Source organism: Salmo salar, chromosome ssa02 (assembly GCF_905237065.1).
Source record: "Salmo salar chromosome ssa02, Ssal_v3.1, whole genome shotgun sequence".
NCBI classification, from domain to species: Eukaryota; Metazoa; Chordata; class Actinopteri; order Salmoniformes; family Salmonidae; genus Salmo; species Salmo salar.
The window spans coordinates 55,557,226-55,575,669 of record NC_059443.1 but is presented as its reverse complement, the minus strand read 5'-3'; the positions used below and the strand labels follow the sequence as shown (position 1 = coordinate 55,575,669).

At 41.2% G+C, this 18,444-nt stretch overlaps 1 protein-coding gene across 6 annotated transcripts in view; it reads right to left on the bottom strand.

Moving 5' to 3' along the window:
* The window catches only part of LOC106588110 (regulatory-associated protein of mTOR), a 218,903-nt gene extending 201,474 nt beyond the window's left edge, over window positions 1–17,429 (bottom strand). For all 6 annotated transcript variants that reach the window (XM_014176787.2, XM_014176794.2, XM_014176814.2 and 3 more), the window contains exons 1-2: window positions 16,969–17,429; window positions 14,073–14,247 (exon numbers count right to left, since the gene is read on the bottom strand). In XM_014176787.2, coding sequence (XP_014032262.1) covers window positions 14,073–14,240 — 168 coding nt within the window. In that variant the 5' untranslated portion in view covers window positions 14,241–14,247; window positions 16,969–17,429. The remainder of the gene's footprint in view (window positions 1–14,072; window positions 14,248–16,968) is intronic.
* Window positions 17,430–18,444: the final 1,015 nt, after the last annotated feature.

Below are 18,444 nucleotides of genomic sequence, written 5' to 3'. Positions count from 1 at the left end.
GTAAGATGGAGATCAGAGGTTATTTTTAATGAGTGCATTTCACAAGTGGCTAGTTTGCGTCAACCACCTTCACTTAACTTCATCGGGGTAGGGGGCAGTATTTTGACATCCGGATGAAGAAGGTGCCCAGAGTAAACTGCCTGCTACTCAGTCCCAGAAGCTAAGATATGCATATTATTAGTAAATTTGATAGAAAACACTGAAGTTTCTAAAACTGTTTGAATGATGTCTGAGTATAACAGAACCCATATGTCAGGCAAAAACCTGAGAAAAAATCCAACCAGGAAGTGTGGAAATCTGAGGTTTGTAGTTTTTCAAGTGATTCCCTATCCAATATACAGTGTCTGTGGGGTCATTTTGCACTTCCTAAGGCTTCCACTAGATGTCAACAGTCTTTAGAACGTTGTTTCATGCTTCTACTGTGAATGGGGAGAGAATAAGAGCCATTGGAATCAGATGACTGAGAAAATGACATGAGCTCAGTGGCACGCACTCCCGTGAGAGTTAGCTGTGTTCCTTTTCTTTTTTGAAGACAAAGGAATCGTCCAGTTGGAATATTATGGAATATTTATGAAAAACATCCTAAATATTGATTCTATACATCGTTTGACATGTTTCTACGAACTGTAATATAACTTTTTTGACTTTGTCTGAACTAACTGCGCGAGCACAGTGGATTTGGATTACTCGACTGAACGAGCAAACAAAATGGGAGGTATTTGGAAAAAGAGGATGGACTTTATCGAAACAAATGAACATTTATAGTGGAACTGGGATTCCTGGTTTGGTTTTGTGACTGAGCGCAGTACTCAGATTATTGAAAAGTGTGCTTTCGTTGTAAAGCTTTTTTGAAATCTGACACAGCGGTTGCATTAAGGAGAAGTGTATGTATAATTCTTTGAATAACTGTTGAATATTTTATCAACGTTTATGATGAGTATTTCTGTAAATTGATGTGCTCATTCACCGGAAGGTTTGGGAGGCAAAACATTTCTGAACATTACACGTCAATGTAAAAATGGGGTTTTTGCATATAAATATGAACTTTATCGAGCAAAACATACATGTACTGTGTAACATGAAGTCCTATGAGTGCCATCTGATGAAGATCAAAGGTTAGTGATTCATTTTAGCTGTATTTCTGGTTTTTGTGATGCCTCTCCTTGCTTGGAAAACGGCTGTGTGGTTTTTCTTGTATAGGCGCTGTCCTAACATAATCTAATGTTATGCTTTCGCCGTAAAGCCTTTTTGAAATCGGACAATGTGGTTGGATTAACGAGAAGTGTATCTTTAAAATGGGATATAATAGTTGTATGTTTCAGAAATTTGAATTATGAGATTTTTGTTGTTTTGAATTTGGCGGCCTGCTATTTCACTGGCTGTTGAATAGTGTGTCCCGCAGGTGGGACGCTAGCGTCCCACATACCCCAGAGAGGTTAACCTCTTACATCTAGACGTTCCGCTAGCGGAACACCTGCTCCAATAATAGGCGTGGCGCGAATTACAAATTCCTCAAAAATCCAAAAACTTCAATTTTTCAAACATATGACTATTTCACAGCATTTTAAAGACAAGACTCTCCTTTATCTAACCACACTGTCCGATTTCAAAAAGGCTTTACAGCGAAAGCAAAACATTAGATTATGTCAGCAGAGTACCCAGCCAGAAATAATCAGACACCCATTTTTCAAGCTAGCATATAATGTCACAAAAACCCAGAAGACAGCTAAATGCAGCACTAACCTTTGATGATCTTCATCAGATGACAACCCTAGGACATTATGTTATACAATACATGCATGTTTTGTTCAATCAAGTTCATATTTATATCAAAAAACAGCTTTTTACATTAGCATGTGACGTTCAGAACTAGCATACTTCCGGGGAATTTACTAACAATTTACTAAATTACTCAAGATAAACGTTCACAAAAAGCATAACAATTATTTTAAGAATTATAGATACAGAACTCTATGCACTCGATATGTCCGATTTTAAAATAGCTTTTTGGTGAAAGCACATTTTGCAATATTCTAAGTACATAGCCCAGCCATCACGGGCTAGCTATTTAGACACCCGGCAAGTTTAGCCTTCACCAAAATCAGATTTACTATAACAAAAATGTTATTACCTTTGTTGTCTTCGTCAGAATGCACTCCCAGGACTGCTACTTCAATAACAAATGTTGGTTTGGTCCCAAATAATCCATCGTTATATCCGAATAGCGGCGTTTTGTTCGTGCGTTCCAGAAACTATCCGAAATGGTAAATCAGGGTCGCGCGCATGGCGCAATTCGTGACAAAAAAATTCTAAATATTCCATTAGCGTACTTCGAAGCATGTCAAAATCTGTTTAAAATCAATTTTTATGCAATTTATCTCGTAAAAAAGCGATAATATTCCGACCGGGAATCTCCTTTTCGGCAAACAGAGGAAAAATCACAAAGACGGGGGCGGCCAGGGCACGCGCCTAAGCCCACAGTCCCTTGATCGGCCACTTGAGAAAGGCGATAATGTGTTTCAGCCTGGGGCTGGGATGACGACATTCAGGTTTTTCCCGGGCTCTGAGCGCCCATGGAAGACGTAGGAAGTGTCACGTTAGAGCAGAGATCCTTTGTAAAAGATAGAGATGGCAAAGAAGTTCAAGAAATGGTCAGACAGGCCACTTCCTGTAAAGGAATCTCTCAGGTTTTGACCTGCCATTTGAGTTCTGTTATACTCACAGACACCATTCAAACAGTTTTAGAAACTTTGGAGTGTTTTCTATCCAAAGCCAATAATTATATGCATATTCTAGTTACTGGGCAGGAGTAGTAACCAGATCGGGTACGTTTTTTATCCAGCCGTGAAAATACTGCCCCCTAGCCATAACAGGTTAAACCACCACAAAAGGTTTCGCCTGCAAACTTTGGTATTGAATTACAACATTTTGGCATGTGTGCCTTGTGATTTGTTGGGAGAGTCAATCTGAAGAGGAACCTCCCTGGATTTTTTTCTTTCTTTTCAAAGTTACCATGACAATCTGCCATTAATCCCAGACCTAATGCTGTTGCTCTTAGCTCTGGGTTTTCGATACTACTCTTATACAAGCCATTCTGATGTTTAACTCCAGGGGCCACATCTAGAGAAGGGTTTCCTAAACTTGGTCCTACGGGCTCTGGATCTGGTATTGTGTGCTTATGTATTGGACACGGATATGAACGAGAGTCTCTCTCTCTCTGGTATAGTAGATTCAAGTCTGGCTGTTCTATACAGGGCGCTATCCGACCTGTTTACTCTATCTAGCCTCTCTCTCTCTCTCCAGTGAGCCACTGCTCTTCCACTAACAGCTCACTCTATAGTCCCAGTTCATGCAGGACTACCCCATAAAGCCCAATACCACTAACACACAACGGCAGCATTAGACAAGCCCAAAATGGAGGCAGAGCTTGTGGGATTCGGAGCAACAACTAGGCCGACCATGATAGAGTTTCTACAGGCCTATCCTGCATCGGAATCATTCACACACTTGCACTATACTAGCAGGTGTACACACACACACACAAGCCGCTTTGCTTCATGTGCTCACCACCCACATCGACATGGTCACAACTCAATTACAGACACCTCCACAGGGACCGGACTCCACCTTGACCAATGGGCCTTGTAATTGGGCAGCCTGCCACCTCTCATCCTGAGATAGCCCAACAGTGTCTGTAGTGTAATAGCTAGCTGGCCATGATCCTGCTGATTTTCCACGATGCAGCACATCATTTATGGGCCACTTGATAGCCCCATCACAAGCCGCCCCATCACAAGCCACTCCTCTACAGCTTCAACTCCTTAGATACAAAACCAATGGGGACACTAGTACCACCCTTATCATTATCCATCACTGTCGATCAATCTACAGTGCCCTCCTGAATTATTGGCACCCTACGTAAATATGACCAAAACTGGCTGTGAAAAAATGTCATTGTTGTTTATCAGCTTAATATTACAGAAAATATCATATGAATCTAAGCTTTGAGTTAACATTGTTCAAAGAAAAATCATCAATAAATAATCATTTTATTCAAAAACATGCGTGTCAGTTATTGGCACCCCTAGTAATTCTTAGAAACAAAATCAAATTGATGTATATTCCGATTAAGATTTTACTTTTTAAAGTTAATGTGAGTCATCCATGACTTAATACTGGGGTATAAATATGAGGTGACACACATGCTAAACTCCCTTAGTTATCCATCAACATCAGAATGGCCAAAGATCACAAAAATGAAAAGGGTTGTTGACGTTCACAAATCAGGCAATGGCTATAAAAAGATAGCTACACACGTGAAAATACTCATCTCCACTATTAGGGCAATAATTAAAAAAATGTTTAACAACTGGAGCTGTGATGAACCTGCCTGGAAGAAGACTCAAGAAGACGATTATTTTAGCAAATAATTACATACCACGTTCAATTATTACTTGATTAATCATAATTCATTAATTAAGTAGTAATCTGGGACACCACGGGAAAAGTTTATTTAACGAGTTACCGTTTCCCAAATTAACTCTAAAGATGTCAATATATCGTTATACCAGTCCTCCATTAATTATCATTATTACCTCAGTCTCATTCTGAACGCCGTAATATCCTATAAATCTGCACGAACCCTAGTCTCCATGATGAATCAGCAACACACAAATTGGCTTAATATTTATTTACTAACTAACTAATCACACAGAATGACAAACACACACAGGATAGATTATACATTGGTTACTAACATGATGCAATCATACATTGGTTACTAACATGATGCAGTCCCTAGTGGACTAACCCGATATGACGGCTTGTTACAATGAAAGGGGGTGGGGAACGAAAGAGCGGGAGGAGAGACAAAGGAATTCAACTATCGTACATACAGTGGAATAATACGCTCATCGTAAATGTGGATATTTAGCACCCTAACAAGCGCTCATTCGGATATATGAATGCAAAGTACATATTTACGCTTGTATGTCTGTCGTCTCGCTCTGTGGAAATCACTCGATCAGTCTGTGGAGAGTAGTTCATCAGAAAGTCTCTGGTTGTGGAAGTCTCTGGTGGTCCACCAGAAGTTACCATGTCCTTTGTAGTTGTAGTAGGTTGGTCTCGGAGTGTCTGTTAGAACGGAAGTTCCAGAGGTGTACCACGCGGTGTTCAGCGGGCCTTATCCTTCACTCTGTTTAGAATAGATACCCTAGAGGTACCTATAGCGGTGAGAGGAAATTGTTCTTTGTCTCTCATTTTTGCTTGAGTTTCCTAGGCTAACAGTGCATAAACAGCTGCAGACAATGTTCCTGTGTGGTCTTTGAGAGTTTAACCATTTTGTACCTTTCAGCTCACAAAGGCGGTCACGCTGGTCTTTAGTTTTAAACCATTTCTCAGCCGTGTAGCCACCGCTTCACGCTGTCTGATCTAGTAGTCTAACCATTTCAACGTGTGGATGATTCTCACGTTGTCTGGTCTAATGTATATGTTGTTAGGAGTCCTTTTATAAACACTTGGGGAAAAAAGGCATTCCCTCCTTTGTCATAATGTCTGTGCTCAAGTGGGCGTGGATACTGACTGGGTAAAACTTTACATGAAAGACAATTCCCTCATTTAGAAGGCTAACGTCACCTATCATCTTCTCACAAATAGTTTCATATTTAATCATATAAGTTCCACAACATTTAAATGTAAATCTGATAACTGGGACGTATACATTTGTAGAGTTACCGTTATTTGGTTATACCGTCCTTAATGATATCACACAACAACTGATCTGACAATTGTTCTTTAAGTCCCTCCCGACCAATTCCCACATTCTTGGTGTTGGAAATGTCCAACCTTTTATGTTACAGTACTGCAAAGTCCCTCTCTGTGGTAAAAAAAGGGATTTTTAACTTCCATTTCTGCAGAGTGGAAGGGGGGGGGGGGCTGATCTGGCTCACCCAAGAGGGGAAGTCATGACAAGTGTATTTTGCCCCCACGCACATTGAGAAGGATGGCTCAATGGGATTTTTTTTTTTCTCCCAAGAACCACAGTTGGAGAATTTCAGAAGTTGGTTACATCAAGTCTCCAAAGCTACAAGTGAAACACCACCTCCATGCCAACAAGTTATTTGGAAGGATTGCCAGAATAAAGCCTCTGTTGTCACCAAAACCACAAACGTAAGCACCTGGAGTTTGCTAAATGTCATTGGAACCAGGTTCTATGGTCTGGTGAGACTAAAATAGAGCTTTTTGTCAATAAACACCAGAATTTGGTTTGGCATAAAAAGAGCCGTGTAGAAAATAACCTAATTCCCACTGTGAAGTATAGTGGTGGATCTGTAATGATGTGGCACTGTTTTACTTTCAAAAGGCCCTGGGAACCTTGTTAGGATACATGGCATCATGGACTCCAAGTACCAGGAGATTTTAGTCCAAAACCTGTCTGCCTCTACCAGGAGGCTAAAACTGGGTCGTCGTTGGATCTTCCAGCAGGACAACGATCCAAAGCATACCCCCAAATCAACAGGAAAATTGTTCACTGACCATAGACTCAAGCTTTTGCAATGACCATCCCAGTCCCCTGAGCTAAACCCAATTAAAAAAATGTGGGGTGAGCTGAAGAGTCCACAAGGAATGACCAAGGACTGAAGGATCTGGAGTTTCTCTATGGAAGAATGGTCTCAAACACCTTCCTGTGTGTTCTCCCACCTCATCCAACATTATAGGAGACGACTCAGAACAGTTATCTTTGAAAAGGGACAAAGTACTAAACACAGGAGTGCCAATAATTGTGACATGCATGTTTTTGAATAAAATAATTATTTCTTGCTGACGATTTCATTTTCTTTGAACAATTTTAACTCAAAAGTTTAGATTGATATGATATTTTGAGTCAGATCAAGCAGATAAACAATAAAAAAAATTCACAGCATATTTTGTTCATATTTACATAGGGTGCCAATAATTCAGGAGGGCACTGTAAATCACCCTGTAGTAAATAACAGTAGGCCATTAAGTAGATTCACCCGCAGGCCGATTTTTCTTGAGCGGATGGCCAGGGGGCAGGAACATAATTAGAAATAATTTGTAGACAGCATATTGACCGTAAGCCCAAAGATATTTGAATAAAAGAATTTCAAACCTTGCTTACATTTTCATACGATCACAGTTATATTATGTGTGGGAATACTTTAGAACAGATTTTTTTTATGTACAGTCTTATGTCCAACAATTAAAAAATATATAAAAAATGTCAATCACCCATAGGGGAGCCGCCAGTTGGGGAAACCTGCCGTAGGCCATACACAATCAAAAGGGGTACAGAAATTAAATGAATTGAATTGTTCCATCTGGAGTATTTCTCTTGTCTTATCCGGTGTCCTGTGTGAATTTAAATATGCTCTCTCTAATTCTCTCTTTCTGTCTTTCTCTCGGAGGACCTGAGCCCTAGGACCATGCCTCAGGACTACCTGGCATGATGACTCCTTGCTGTCCCCAGTCCACCTGGCCGTGCTGCTGCTCCAGTTTCAACTGTTCTGCCTGCGGCTATGGAACCCTGACCTGTTCACCGGACGTGCTTGTTGCACCCTCGACAACTACTATGATTATTATTATTTGACCATGCTGGTCATTTATGAACATTTTAACATCTTGACCATGTTCTGTTATAATATCCACCCTGCACAGCCAGAAGAGGACTGGCCACCCCTCATAGCCTGGTTCCTCTCTAGGTTTCTTCCTAGGTTTTTGGCCTTTCTAGGGAGTTTTTCCTAGGGAGTTTTTCCTAGCCACCGTGCTTCTTTCACATGCATTGCTTGCTGTTTGGGGTTTTAGGCTGGGTTTCTGTACAGCACTTTGAGATATCAGCTGATGTACGAAGGGCTATATAAATACATTTGATTTGAAAACAATGTATTCCTTGTAGAACATAAACTAACCTAAATTATGTAGGCATATTTTCTAGCAGTGTTAGAGAAAGAATGTCCCTTTGTCTTACCCCAGGAATCTCTCCTGTTTTGGAATTAATATATGAATTAATGTTTTATGGTTACAAAATAATTTTGCGCCTGAAGCACAGTGTAGAAGCCTAAATCTGTCATATTAGCAGAAGTGTGTTAATGACGTTTGGGTGAATGTCTAGCCAATAGGGATACTAAGTCAGCCGGCGTACCGTACGGCAATGTGACACTTGGCATTATTGCCGCCATAACTCTCCATAACAGAATCTATGAAACAATCAGGTATCTAGTACAGCAGGAATCTAACAGCACCTTTCATATAAGCCCTGGCAGGTGTAATAGAAACACAGAAATCCCACTGTCACCATTTACTAGAGAAAAGCATTGACATTCCACTGCAAAACACCTAGGGTTGGCCTGAAGCAGAGTTATAATGAATTTCTACAAATGTGAAACAATATAGACAAAGGCTAACCTTAACAAGGTTTAATGTGGAAGTCTCGCTGCAGAACAAATTGTGGTCTTTCTAAAAGCAGTAGACCCTGATGATAGTAATGTTATATCAAGATGTTTCTGTCATAGAGAGTGCAAGACAGCCGGGAAAAGATTTTTGATGTACCAATTCCATGGCACAGGGTGTATGAGTTGATATATAAAACAACGTAAGATTCAAGAATTTGTGCTTTTCAGCTAAAACGATTGTACCGAATTTTTGCCACCAGCAAAATGTTGAATATCAAAGGCATACAATCATCGCAGCTCTGTAGATTTTGTTGTGAGGATACGGAATCAATAGACCATTTGTTCTCGGTTATTGCCCTCGGGTAGCCTGTTTCTATTCTCGGGTTCATGAATGGCTGAAAAAGCATAAGATTCATCTAAAATTGACCCTAGAAATAGCAGTGTTGGGAGATCTGGTCAGTCGATTACTAATATACTTAGTAAAAGCATTTTATCATCAACTCACAATCTGCGGATTCTATTCGATTAGAAAGATTCAAATTATATGGTAAACATCACAGCTTAGTTGAAAGATGGCGCCAACAGAGATGGTCGCCTCGCTTCAGGTCCTAAGAACACTACGCAGTTAATAGTTTTTTATGTATTATTTCTTACATTGTTAGCCCAGAAAATCTCAAGTGTTATTACATACAGCCGGGAAGAACTTTTGGATACAAAAGCAATGTCAACTTACCAACATCACGACCAGGAATACGACTTTCCCGAAGCGGATCCTTTGTTCGGACCTCCACCCTGGACATGGGATCTTATCCCAGAGGCCGACCCAAAACAACGCGGTCGCCGCAGAAGAGGCAGACGGAGCGGCCTATTGGTCAGACTCAGAAGGCAAGCACACCATCCACTGCTTCCGAGCATATTATTTGCCAATGTCCAATCTCTAGATAACAAGGTGGACGAAATTAGGGCACGAATTGCCTTCCAGAGAGACATCAGAGATTGTAACATTCTCTGTTTAACAGAAACATAGCTCGGGATATGTTGTCAGAGTCGGTACAGCCACCTGTTTCTTTATGCATTGAAACTACAAACAGGAAACGCCAGTGCGCAGGTCTATACAACGCTGGTCTGACCAATCGGATTCCACGCTTCAAGATTGCTTCAATCACATGGACTGGGATATGTTCCGGATAGCATCAGACAACAACATTGATGTATACACTGACTCGGTGAGCGAGTTTATTAGCAAGTGCAGCGGCGATGTCGTACCCACTGTGACTTAAAACCTTTCCTAACCAGAAACCGTGGATTGGTGGCAGCATTCACACAAAACTGAAAGCGAGAACCAGCGCTTTTAATCATGGCAAGGCGACTGGGAGCATGACCGAATACAAACAGTGCAGCTATTCCCACTTGCAAGGCAATCAAACAAGCAAAGCGTCAGTATAGAGAAAGTAGAGTCGTAATTCCACAGCTCAAACACGAGACATGCGTGGCAGGGCCTACAGTCAATCACGGATTACAAAAAGAAAACCAGCCCCGTCTTGCTCCCAGACAAACTAAACTTCTTTGCTCGCTTTGAGGACAACACAGTGCCACTGACACGGCCCGCTACCAAAGCCTGTGGGCTCTCCTTCTCTGAAGCCAACGTCAGTAAAACCTTTAAACATATTAACCCTCGCAAGGCTGCCGGCCCAGACGGCATCCCTAGCCGCGTCCTCAGAGCATGCGCAGACCAGCTGGCTGGTGTATTTACGGACATATTCAATCAATCCCTATCCCAGGCTGTTGTCCCCACATGCTTCAAGATAGCCACCATTGTTCCTGTTTCCAAGAAAGCTACGGTAACTGAACTAAATGACTAATCGCCCCGTTGCACTCACTTCTGTCATCATGAAGTGCTTTGAGAGACTAGTCAATACCCAATACCCTAGACCCACTCCAAATTTCAAGAGGAATACCTATGTAAGAATGCTGTTCATTGACTACAGCTCAGCATTCAACACCATAGTACCCTCCAAGCTCATCATCAAGCTGGAGGCCCTGGGTCTCGACCCCCGCCCTGTGCAACTGGGTCCTGGACTGTCTGACGGGCTGCCCCCAGGTGGTGAAAGTAGGAAACAACATCTCCACTTCCCTGATCCTCAACACTGGGGCCCCACAAGGGTGCGTTCTCAGCACTCTCCTGTACTCCCTGTTCACCCATGACTGCGTGGCCATGCACGCTTCAAACTCAATCATTAAGTTTGCAGACGACACTACAGTGGTAGGCCTGATTACCAACAACAACGAGACGGCCTACAGGGAGGAGGTGAGGGCCCTCGGAGTGTGGTGTCAGGAAAATAACCTCTCATTCAACGTCAAGGAGATGATCGTGGACTTCAGGAAAGAGCAGAGCAAGCACCCCCCCATCCACATCGACGGGACAGTAGTGGATAAGGTGGAAAGCTTCAAGTTCCTCTGTGTACACATCACTGACAAACTGAAATGGTCCACCCACACAGATAGTTTGGTGAAGAAGGTGCAACCACAGGTCTCTCCAGAGGGTGGTGCGGTCTGCCCAACGCATCACGGGGGCAAACTACCTGCCCTCCAGGACACCTACAGCACCCGATGTCACAGGAAGGCCAACAAGATCAAAGGACAACAACCACCCGAGCCACTATCATCCAGAAGGAAAGGTCAGTACAGGTGCATCAAAGCTGGGACCGAGAGACTGAAAAACAGCTTCTATCTCAAGGCCATCAGACTGCTAAACAGCAATCACTAACAGAGGCTGCTGCTAACATAGACTGATCTCTGACCACTTCAATAAATGGACTTAATAAAGGTATCACTAGTCACTTTAAATAACGCCACTTTAATAATGTTTACATATCCTACATTACTCATCTCATATGTATATACTGTATTCTATACCATCTACTGCATCTTGCCTATGCCGCAAGGCCATTGCTCATCCATATATTTATATGTGCATATTCTTATTCATCCCTTTACATTTGTGTGTATAAGGTAGTTGTTGTGATTTTGTTAGATTACTTGTTAGATATTACTGCATTATCTGAACTAGAAGTACAAGCATTTCGCTACACTTACATTAACATCTGATAACCATGTGTATGTGACCAATAAAATTTGATTTGAAAGAGCTACGGCGCATAGAAATCCGAAGAGGTGGCCAGCAGATATAGGTGGGATGGGCTGAGGGAAGCTGAGGGTTGGGATGTGGAATTGGAGACAAGTGGGAGTGGAGGTGCTGCGTGGGGATAGAATGACAGTCAAAGATAGTCATAATAAACAAAAAAAGACAGCTTGAATGACCCTGAAGGGCAACGCTATTACATCCACTGACTGTTTGCCTGAGGCTGAGGCTGCACAGGTGCTTGTACACGTGTATATACACACACTCATATTTAACCTGTCTGGGATAGGAGGCAGTATTTTCACGGCCAGATAAAAAAACATACCCGATTTAAACTGGTTACTACTCTTGCCCAGAAACGAGAATATGCATAGTATTAGTAGATTTGGATAGAAAACACTCTAAAGTTTCTAAAACTGTTTGAATGGTGTCTGTGAGTATAACAGAACTCATATGGCAGGCAAAAACCTAAGAAGACTCCAAGCAGGAATTGGCCTGTCTGACAATTTGTAGTCCTTCTGTTGCATCTCTATCGAAATTACAGTATCTGTGCTGTTACGTGACACTTTCTAAGGCTTCCATTGGCTCTCTAAAGCCTTCAGAAACCGGATTGACGCGTCTCCTGTCTCTGGGCAGATAACAGCAGCTCAGCTTGTCAGTGGACTGCCTGGTGACAGAGAGACTGGAGATGCGCGTTCACGAGACCTCGCAATTTTTTTCTTTCCCTCTTTGAATGAATACAACATTGTCCGGTTGGAATATTATTGCTATTTTACGAGAAAGATAGCATAAAAATTGATTTTAAACAGCGTTTGACATGCTTCTAAGTTCGGTAAAGGAACATTTTGACATTTTTTGTCACGAAATGCGCTCGCACGTTACCCTTTGGATAGTGACCTGAACGCACGAACAAAACGGAGGTATTTGGATATAACTATGGATTATTTGGAAGCAAAACAACATTTGTTGTTGAAGTAGAAGTCCTGGGAGTGCATTCTGACGAAGAACAGCAAAGGTAATCCAATTTTTCTAATAGTAATTCTGAGTTTAGTTAGCCCCGAAGTTGGCGGGTGTCTGAATAGCTAGCCTGTGATGGCTGAGCTATGTACTCAGAATATTGCAAAATGTGCTTTCGCCGAAAAGCTATTTTAAAATCTGACATAGCGATTGCATAAAGGAGTTCTGTATCTATAATTCTTAAAATAAATGTTATGTATTTTGTCAACGTTTATGATGAGTAATTTAGTAAATTCACCGGAAGTTTTCGGTCGGTATGCTAGTTCTGAACATCACATGCTAATGTAAAAAGCTGTTTTTTTATATAAATATGAACTTGATTGAACAAAACATGCATGTATTGTATAACATAATGTCCTAGGAGTGTCATCTGGTGAAGATCATCAAAGGTTAGTGCTGCATTTAGCTGTGGTTTGGGTTTTTGTGACATATATGCTTGCTTTGAAAATGGCTGTGTGATTATTTTTCGTTGGGTACTCTCCTGACATAATCTAATGTTTTGCTTTTGCTGTAAAGCCTTTTTGAAATCGGACAATGTGGTTGGATTAACGAGAGTCTTATCTTTCAAATGGTGTAAAATAGTCATATGTTTGAGAAATTGAAGTTATAGCATTTTTTAGGTATTTGTATTTCGCGCCACGCAAATCCACTGGCTGTTGAATAGAGTGGGACGCTAACGTCCCACCTAGCCCATAGAGGTTAAAAAACGCACACGTGCACACACATGTAAATAGTGACACACATGAACTGAAATGTATACAGTTGGCCTTGCTGTTTTGATTTTTGTTGTCCTTGATATCTTATTTTTGCATTGTTGTTTTCTGTTGTCCCCGTTTTGACAGATCTCCCACCAAGTCAACGTGCCCATGGGTGGGGCGCTTGACCCTGGTTGTTCCTGTGGGTCGCTCTGGACGGGAGATGACTGAATGCAATGTAAATCTTGAGTGGCTTCACTGCAGGTAGATTGTATGTTTACATTTTCTTCCAATTATTAAATAAATACAAAAATAGAAAAACTGGATAAAAATGTTTTAAAAATAAAATAATGCGTTTCCTTTCTGAAAGGCAAACGATATGCTAGTTCAACAGCAACTTTGCTTTGATTGGAAGTATGCAGGCCAAATTAAATTATCAAGTAGACCTACTTCAGTCAAATGTGATAATGAAGTTAAATAAATTAAATGAGAACTTAATCTGGAAAAGCAGCTGTTTAAAAGGGGAGATCTTAAGATCTGCACAGCTGTAGAACCTAATCATATTTTCTGGATATTAAACGTACACAGTGGTCTCCAATTAAAGTCTCTCTGGTTTTAGTTCATCCTTTATGAGCTACTTCCAAAGACTGAACAATATTAACCTTATAACAAGAACCAAGGGCAACTGCATAATATGAGCAACACAGGTTGGGCCTTTAATCCATTCACCATTAAAAAGCCCTAGTTCAGTAGACCAGCGTAGAGACTTAGGACATGGTGCAGCAGGACCATAAGGATGTCTCTTACCCTGTCCTTCATCCTCCAGCTCTGGGCCAGGGCCTTGGAGCCCTCGATCTTCTCTGAGTGGCGTTTCTTCATGAAGGCCAGTGGCAGGTTCCAGTCGCTCATGTCCGCCTCCTCCTCCTCAGCCAGGCACACGGCCGGCGAGAGCAGCAGTTCCGAGTCCATTTTCATCAGGGCCCTGAGGAAAGAGATGGAGAGGAGGTCAGGTTGAGGTCAATGTTAAAAAAAGGTTTCTTCATTCAATAATAGGATATATAACTGTACAGTATGTTTTTGTGTAACATTGAGGAATATGATAAATATTTAACATGCAGCCATCAGATGCAATCTATTTTTGACTCGAACTACACAACCATTTTAAGTTCTGCTTCCTAATGACTAGGAAAGTTTGGGCAGCATTGGGTTAGTCATAGACCAGCTCACACTACCGGTCAGATGAGGAGCAGCTCTGGGTTAAAAACTACCACCACCTAGCTTTGGGACTCAACATCAGAAGTCTATATTGATTGGACTCCCTGAGTTGTGAAATGTTCTGGTGACTGGCAACGTTAAATAACCCTACCACAATATAGCTGGCCACACCAAAAATAGTGTTTCCTGTCAACAAAGGCATTTATATAATCTCTAGGAACTCTACTTACCAGACGTAAAGTGAAATGTGACCATAGCTTTCAAATAAACTAGAGGTCGACCGATTAAATCGGAATGGCCGATTAATTAGGGCCGATTTCAAGTTTTCATAACAATCGGTAATTGTCATTTTTGGACACCGATTATGGCCGATTACATTGCACTCCACGAGGAGACTGCATGGCAGGCTGACTACCTGTTATGCGAGTGCAGCAAGGAGCCAAGGTAAGGTGCTAGCTAGTATTAAACTTATCTTATAAAAAGCAATCAATCTTAACATAATCACTAGTTAACTACATATGGTTGATGATATTACTAGTTTATCTAGCTTGTCCTGCGTTGCATATAATTGATGCTGTGCCTGTTAATTTATCATTGAATCACAGCCAACTTCGCCAAACAGGTGATTTAACAAGCGCATTCGCGAAAAAAGCACTGTCGTTGCACCAATGTGTACCTAACCTATAAACATCAACGCCTTTCTTAAAATCAATACACAAGTATATATTTTTAAACCTGCATATTTAGTTAATATTGCCTGCTAACATGAATTTCTTTTAACTAGGGAAATTGCGTCACTTCTCTTGCGTTCTGTGGAACAGAGTCGGGGTATATGTAGCAGTTTGGGCCGCCTGGCTCGTTGCAAACTGTGTGAAGACCATTTCTTCCTCACAAAGACAGCCAACTTCGCCAAACGGGGGATGATTTAACAAAAGCGCATTTGCGAAAAAAAAGCACAATCGTTGCACGAATGTACCTAACCATAAACATCAATGCCTCTCTTAAAATCAATAGACAGAAGTATATTGCATATTTAGTTAAAAGAAATTCATGTTAGCAGGCAATATTAACTAGGGAAATTGTGTCACTTCTCTTGCGTTCATTGCACGCAGAGTCAGGGTATATGCAACAGTTTGGCCGCCTGGCTCGTTGCGAACTAATTTGACAGAATTTTACATAATTATGACATAACATTGAAGGTTGTGCAATGTAACAAGAATATTTAGACTTATGGATGCCACCCGTTAGATACAACACGGAACGGTTCCGTATTTTACTGAAAGAATGATAGTTTCCGGATTCGACCATATTAATGACCTAAGGCTCGTATTTCTGTGTGTTATTATATTATAATTAAGTCTATGATTTGATAGAGCAGTCTGATTGAGCGGTGGTAGGCAGCAGCAGGCTCGTAAGCATTAATTCAAACAGCACTTTCCTGCATTTGCCAGCAGCTCTTCGCTGTGCTTCAAGCATTGCGCTGTTTACGACTTCAAGCCTATCAACTCCAGAGAAGTGCATGGTCTAATGGCTGCCTGCTGTCTAACTCAACAGGAATATGGTGATGTTCAGGCTAAAGTTGGATTCAGACATTTATTTAATAGCGAGCGAGACATTTAACTTTACATTTGGTAAATACAGTTTCGAGATTATACATATGCCATTGTTAACAGGAATGTTTTTTGTTTGTTGGTGAAGCCGCTATATTGTGGTTGGGTTATTTTCTGTTGCCAGCCACAACTCAGGGAGTCCAACCAATACACAGACTCCAGATGTGTCCCAAAGCTAACCACCACCCATAAATAGCATGGACAATAACATTAGAAATCTCACATCCCTAGCCCCCATTCACCACAGGTGGCCCTGGTGAGTGATGGGATATGAACTGAACAGCTTTAGCTTCAAAACAAAGTACAACCATGCAAGACTCGTTTGTCATCATGTGCTGTAGTGAGCATATTCTCGTTCTAATAAGTACATAACTAGTAACTAGCTACCTGTATTTGCATTTGACACGGTTAACATTAGCTGTGTACAAAGGCTTAAGTCTGACAATGACGTCTCACCAGTGAATCCCTTTAAAATGAACTTTACAGTCAAATGGTAGATAATATGCAGAATGGACTGGCTATCTTACACGGAAAAGCTACTTTCTAAGGGGATAGTACATATTGCAGTATGATACATAACAGAATTGGAAAACGGTAGAACGTCAACCTGCATAGATAGAACCATGTTCGCCCGTGGCTGTTCTAGAGTTCGGAGTCGAGTTTGACATGTTAGCAGACCCTTAGCCGACTTTCTGACAACTAGCTAGTGTTGTTATCACAGGTTTGTACTTCATGTTTGTAAACCTGTGCATGCTTCATGTTACTTGTGGAACTACAAGCTACAGTAGTTAGATAAACGTTTTAGAAAAGACTGACTGGCAAGTGAACCAGATGTGAAAAAGGCCATTTCTGCACAGGGTGGCGTGCAGCGTACAGACCTTGGCGCCGTAGAATCCTCCTCGATACCGGGTGGGAAACCTCTCCGTCTCCTGACTATTATAGACGCGGTCGCACAGACAATTCTTGAAAGAAAATTGTACGGTAGCGTCCACAATTTGTAAACAATGTCGAAACCGACAGGTCCAAGTTCGACCGGTATGTGTTTGCAGGGAAATCTGCGGTTTCTCTCCCCACGGCTGCTCTTTGCTATGGGAAGGGGCTCGAGACGAGGCCCATCTTCACACGGACACTCTGCCACAACCACGCCACGCGCTGTCAGGCTCGAGCTGTCAATGACGCTTGTCGTGTGGTCTTCTGACACAAACGTGTGTCGACGAGACAAATTTTGTAAGCTAGTTGCCGTGAAATTAACAAACAATTCCAACTATTTCTCCAGAGACACTTCTTCAGCACTTCAACAAGGGCGCCGCCATCTTGGGAAAGACCCACAATGCACTCAGGGTTGGACTGAAGATGTCATTAAAAACGTCATCGTGGTCAGTGAGTGTCCCTTTCCCTTTCATCAAAATAAAAGTAAAATAGTCAAGTCAAGTCCAAAATATTCCATTCAGTTCAGTTGTGATGTCTCAATGCGATCCTAAAAGATACATCCTGTACATTTTTGAGAGATTGATGTTGTTGAAAATCTAACTTTTTATTAAGCTTGTCCCACAATAATAATATTTCTGACTACATAGGCCTATCATGATAGTGCAAGTAGTGCCTTATCCCAAGGTCACTGCACAATTATAGACTACATCATGTTTTAAAGTGAAATCTTTCAAGATACTGTATTATAATCCAAACAAACATAAAATACCTTAAATGGACAATAACAAAGCACCCTTCCGTCCCCTAATTCGGTAAAAAGCTGAGAGATGGAGCTGGAGAAATGTAATCACTATCGAATTCATAGACAGGACTGACCAAGACTAGGACTGACCATTCATGATATCAAAATGATAGTTTTAACCATATTTTGAGGCTATATAGTGTTTGTTTACATTTACTTTGTTTACAAACATTGGAGTAAAACAAGCTAATATTTTGGATTCTAATTAGGTAAGACAGTTGAACTAAGCTAATGAGGCATTTATAAGTTATATTCTTCAAGAATCAATGGGTACATATGATTAATTCCAAAAATGGATGAAGCAACTGCAGATTGCCCCTTCAAACATTTAAAATGTACTTCTTTAAAGTATATCATTCAAAGGTTGCCCTTTCTTACCTAATTAGATTTTCTCTAGAAAAGAAGCACATGCAGTTCTTTAGCCAGAGAAAAGTAATGGCGGAGGGGAGGCAGGGTGGTGCTCAAAGACATTTCCAGCATATTTTTGGTTGTCTGTTGTTACATTCCTTCTGAACAGATTTTTACCTCAAGGTTACTCGGCCGCAGGAATGTTTGCTGAATTGCACCTTGCAATTTTCACTGCTTGTTTCCACTGAACAAGTGAATTCACACAGAAAGCAGC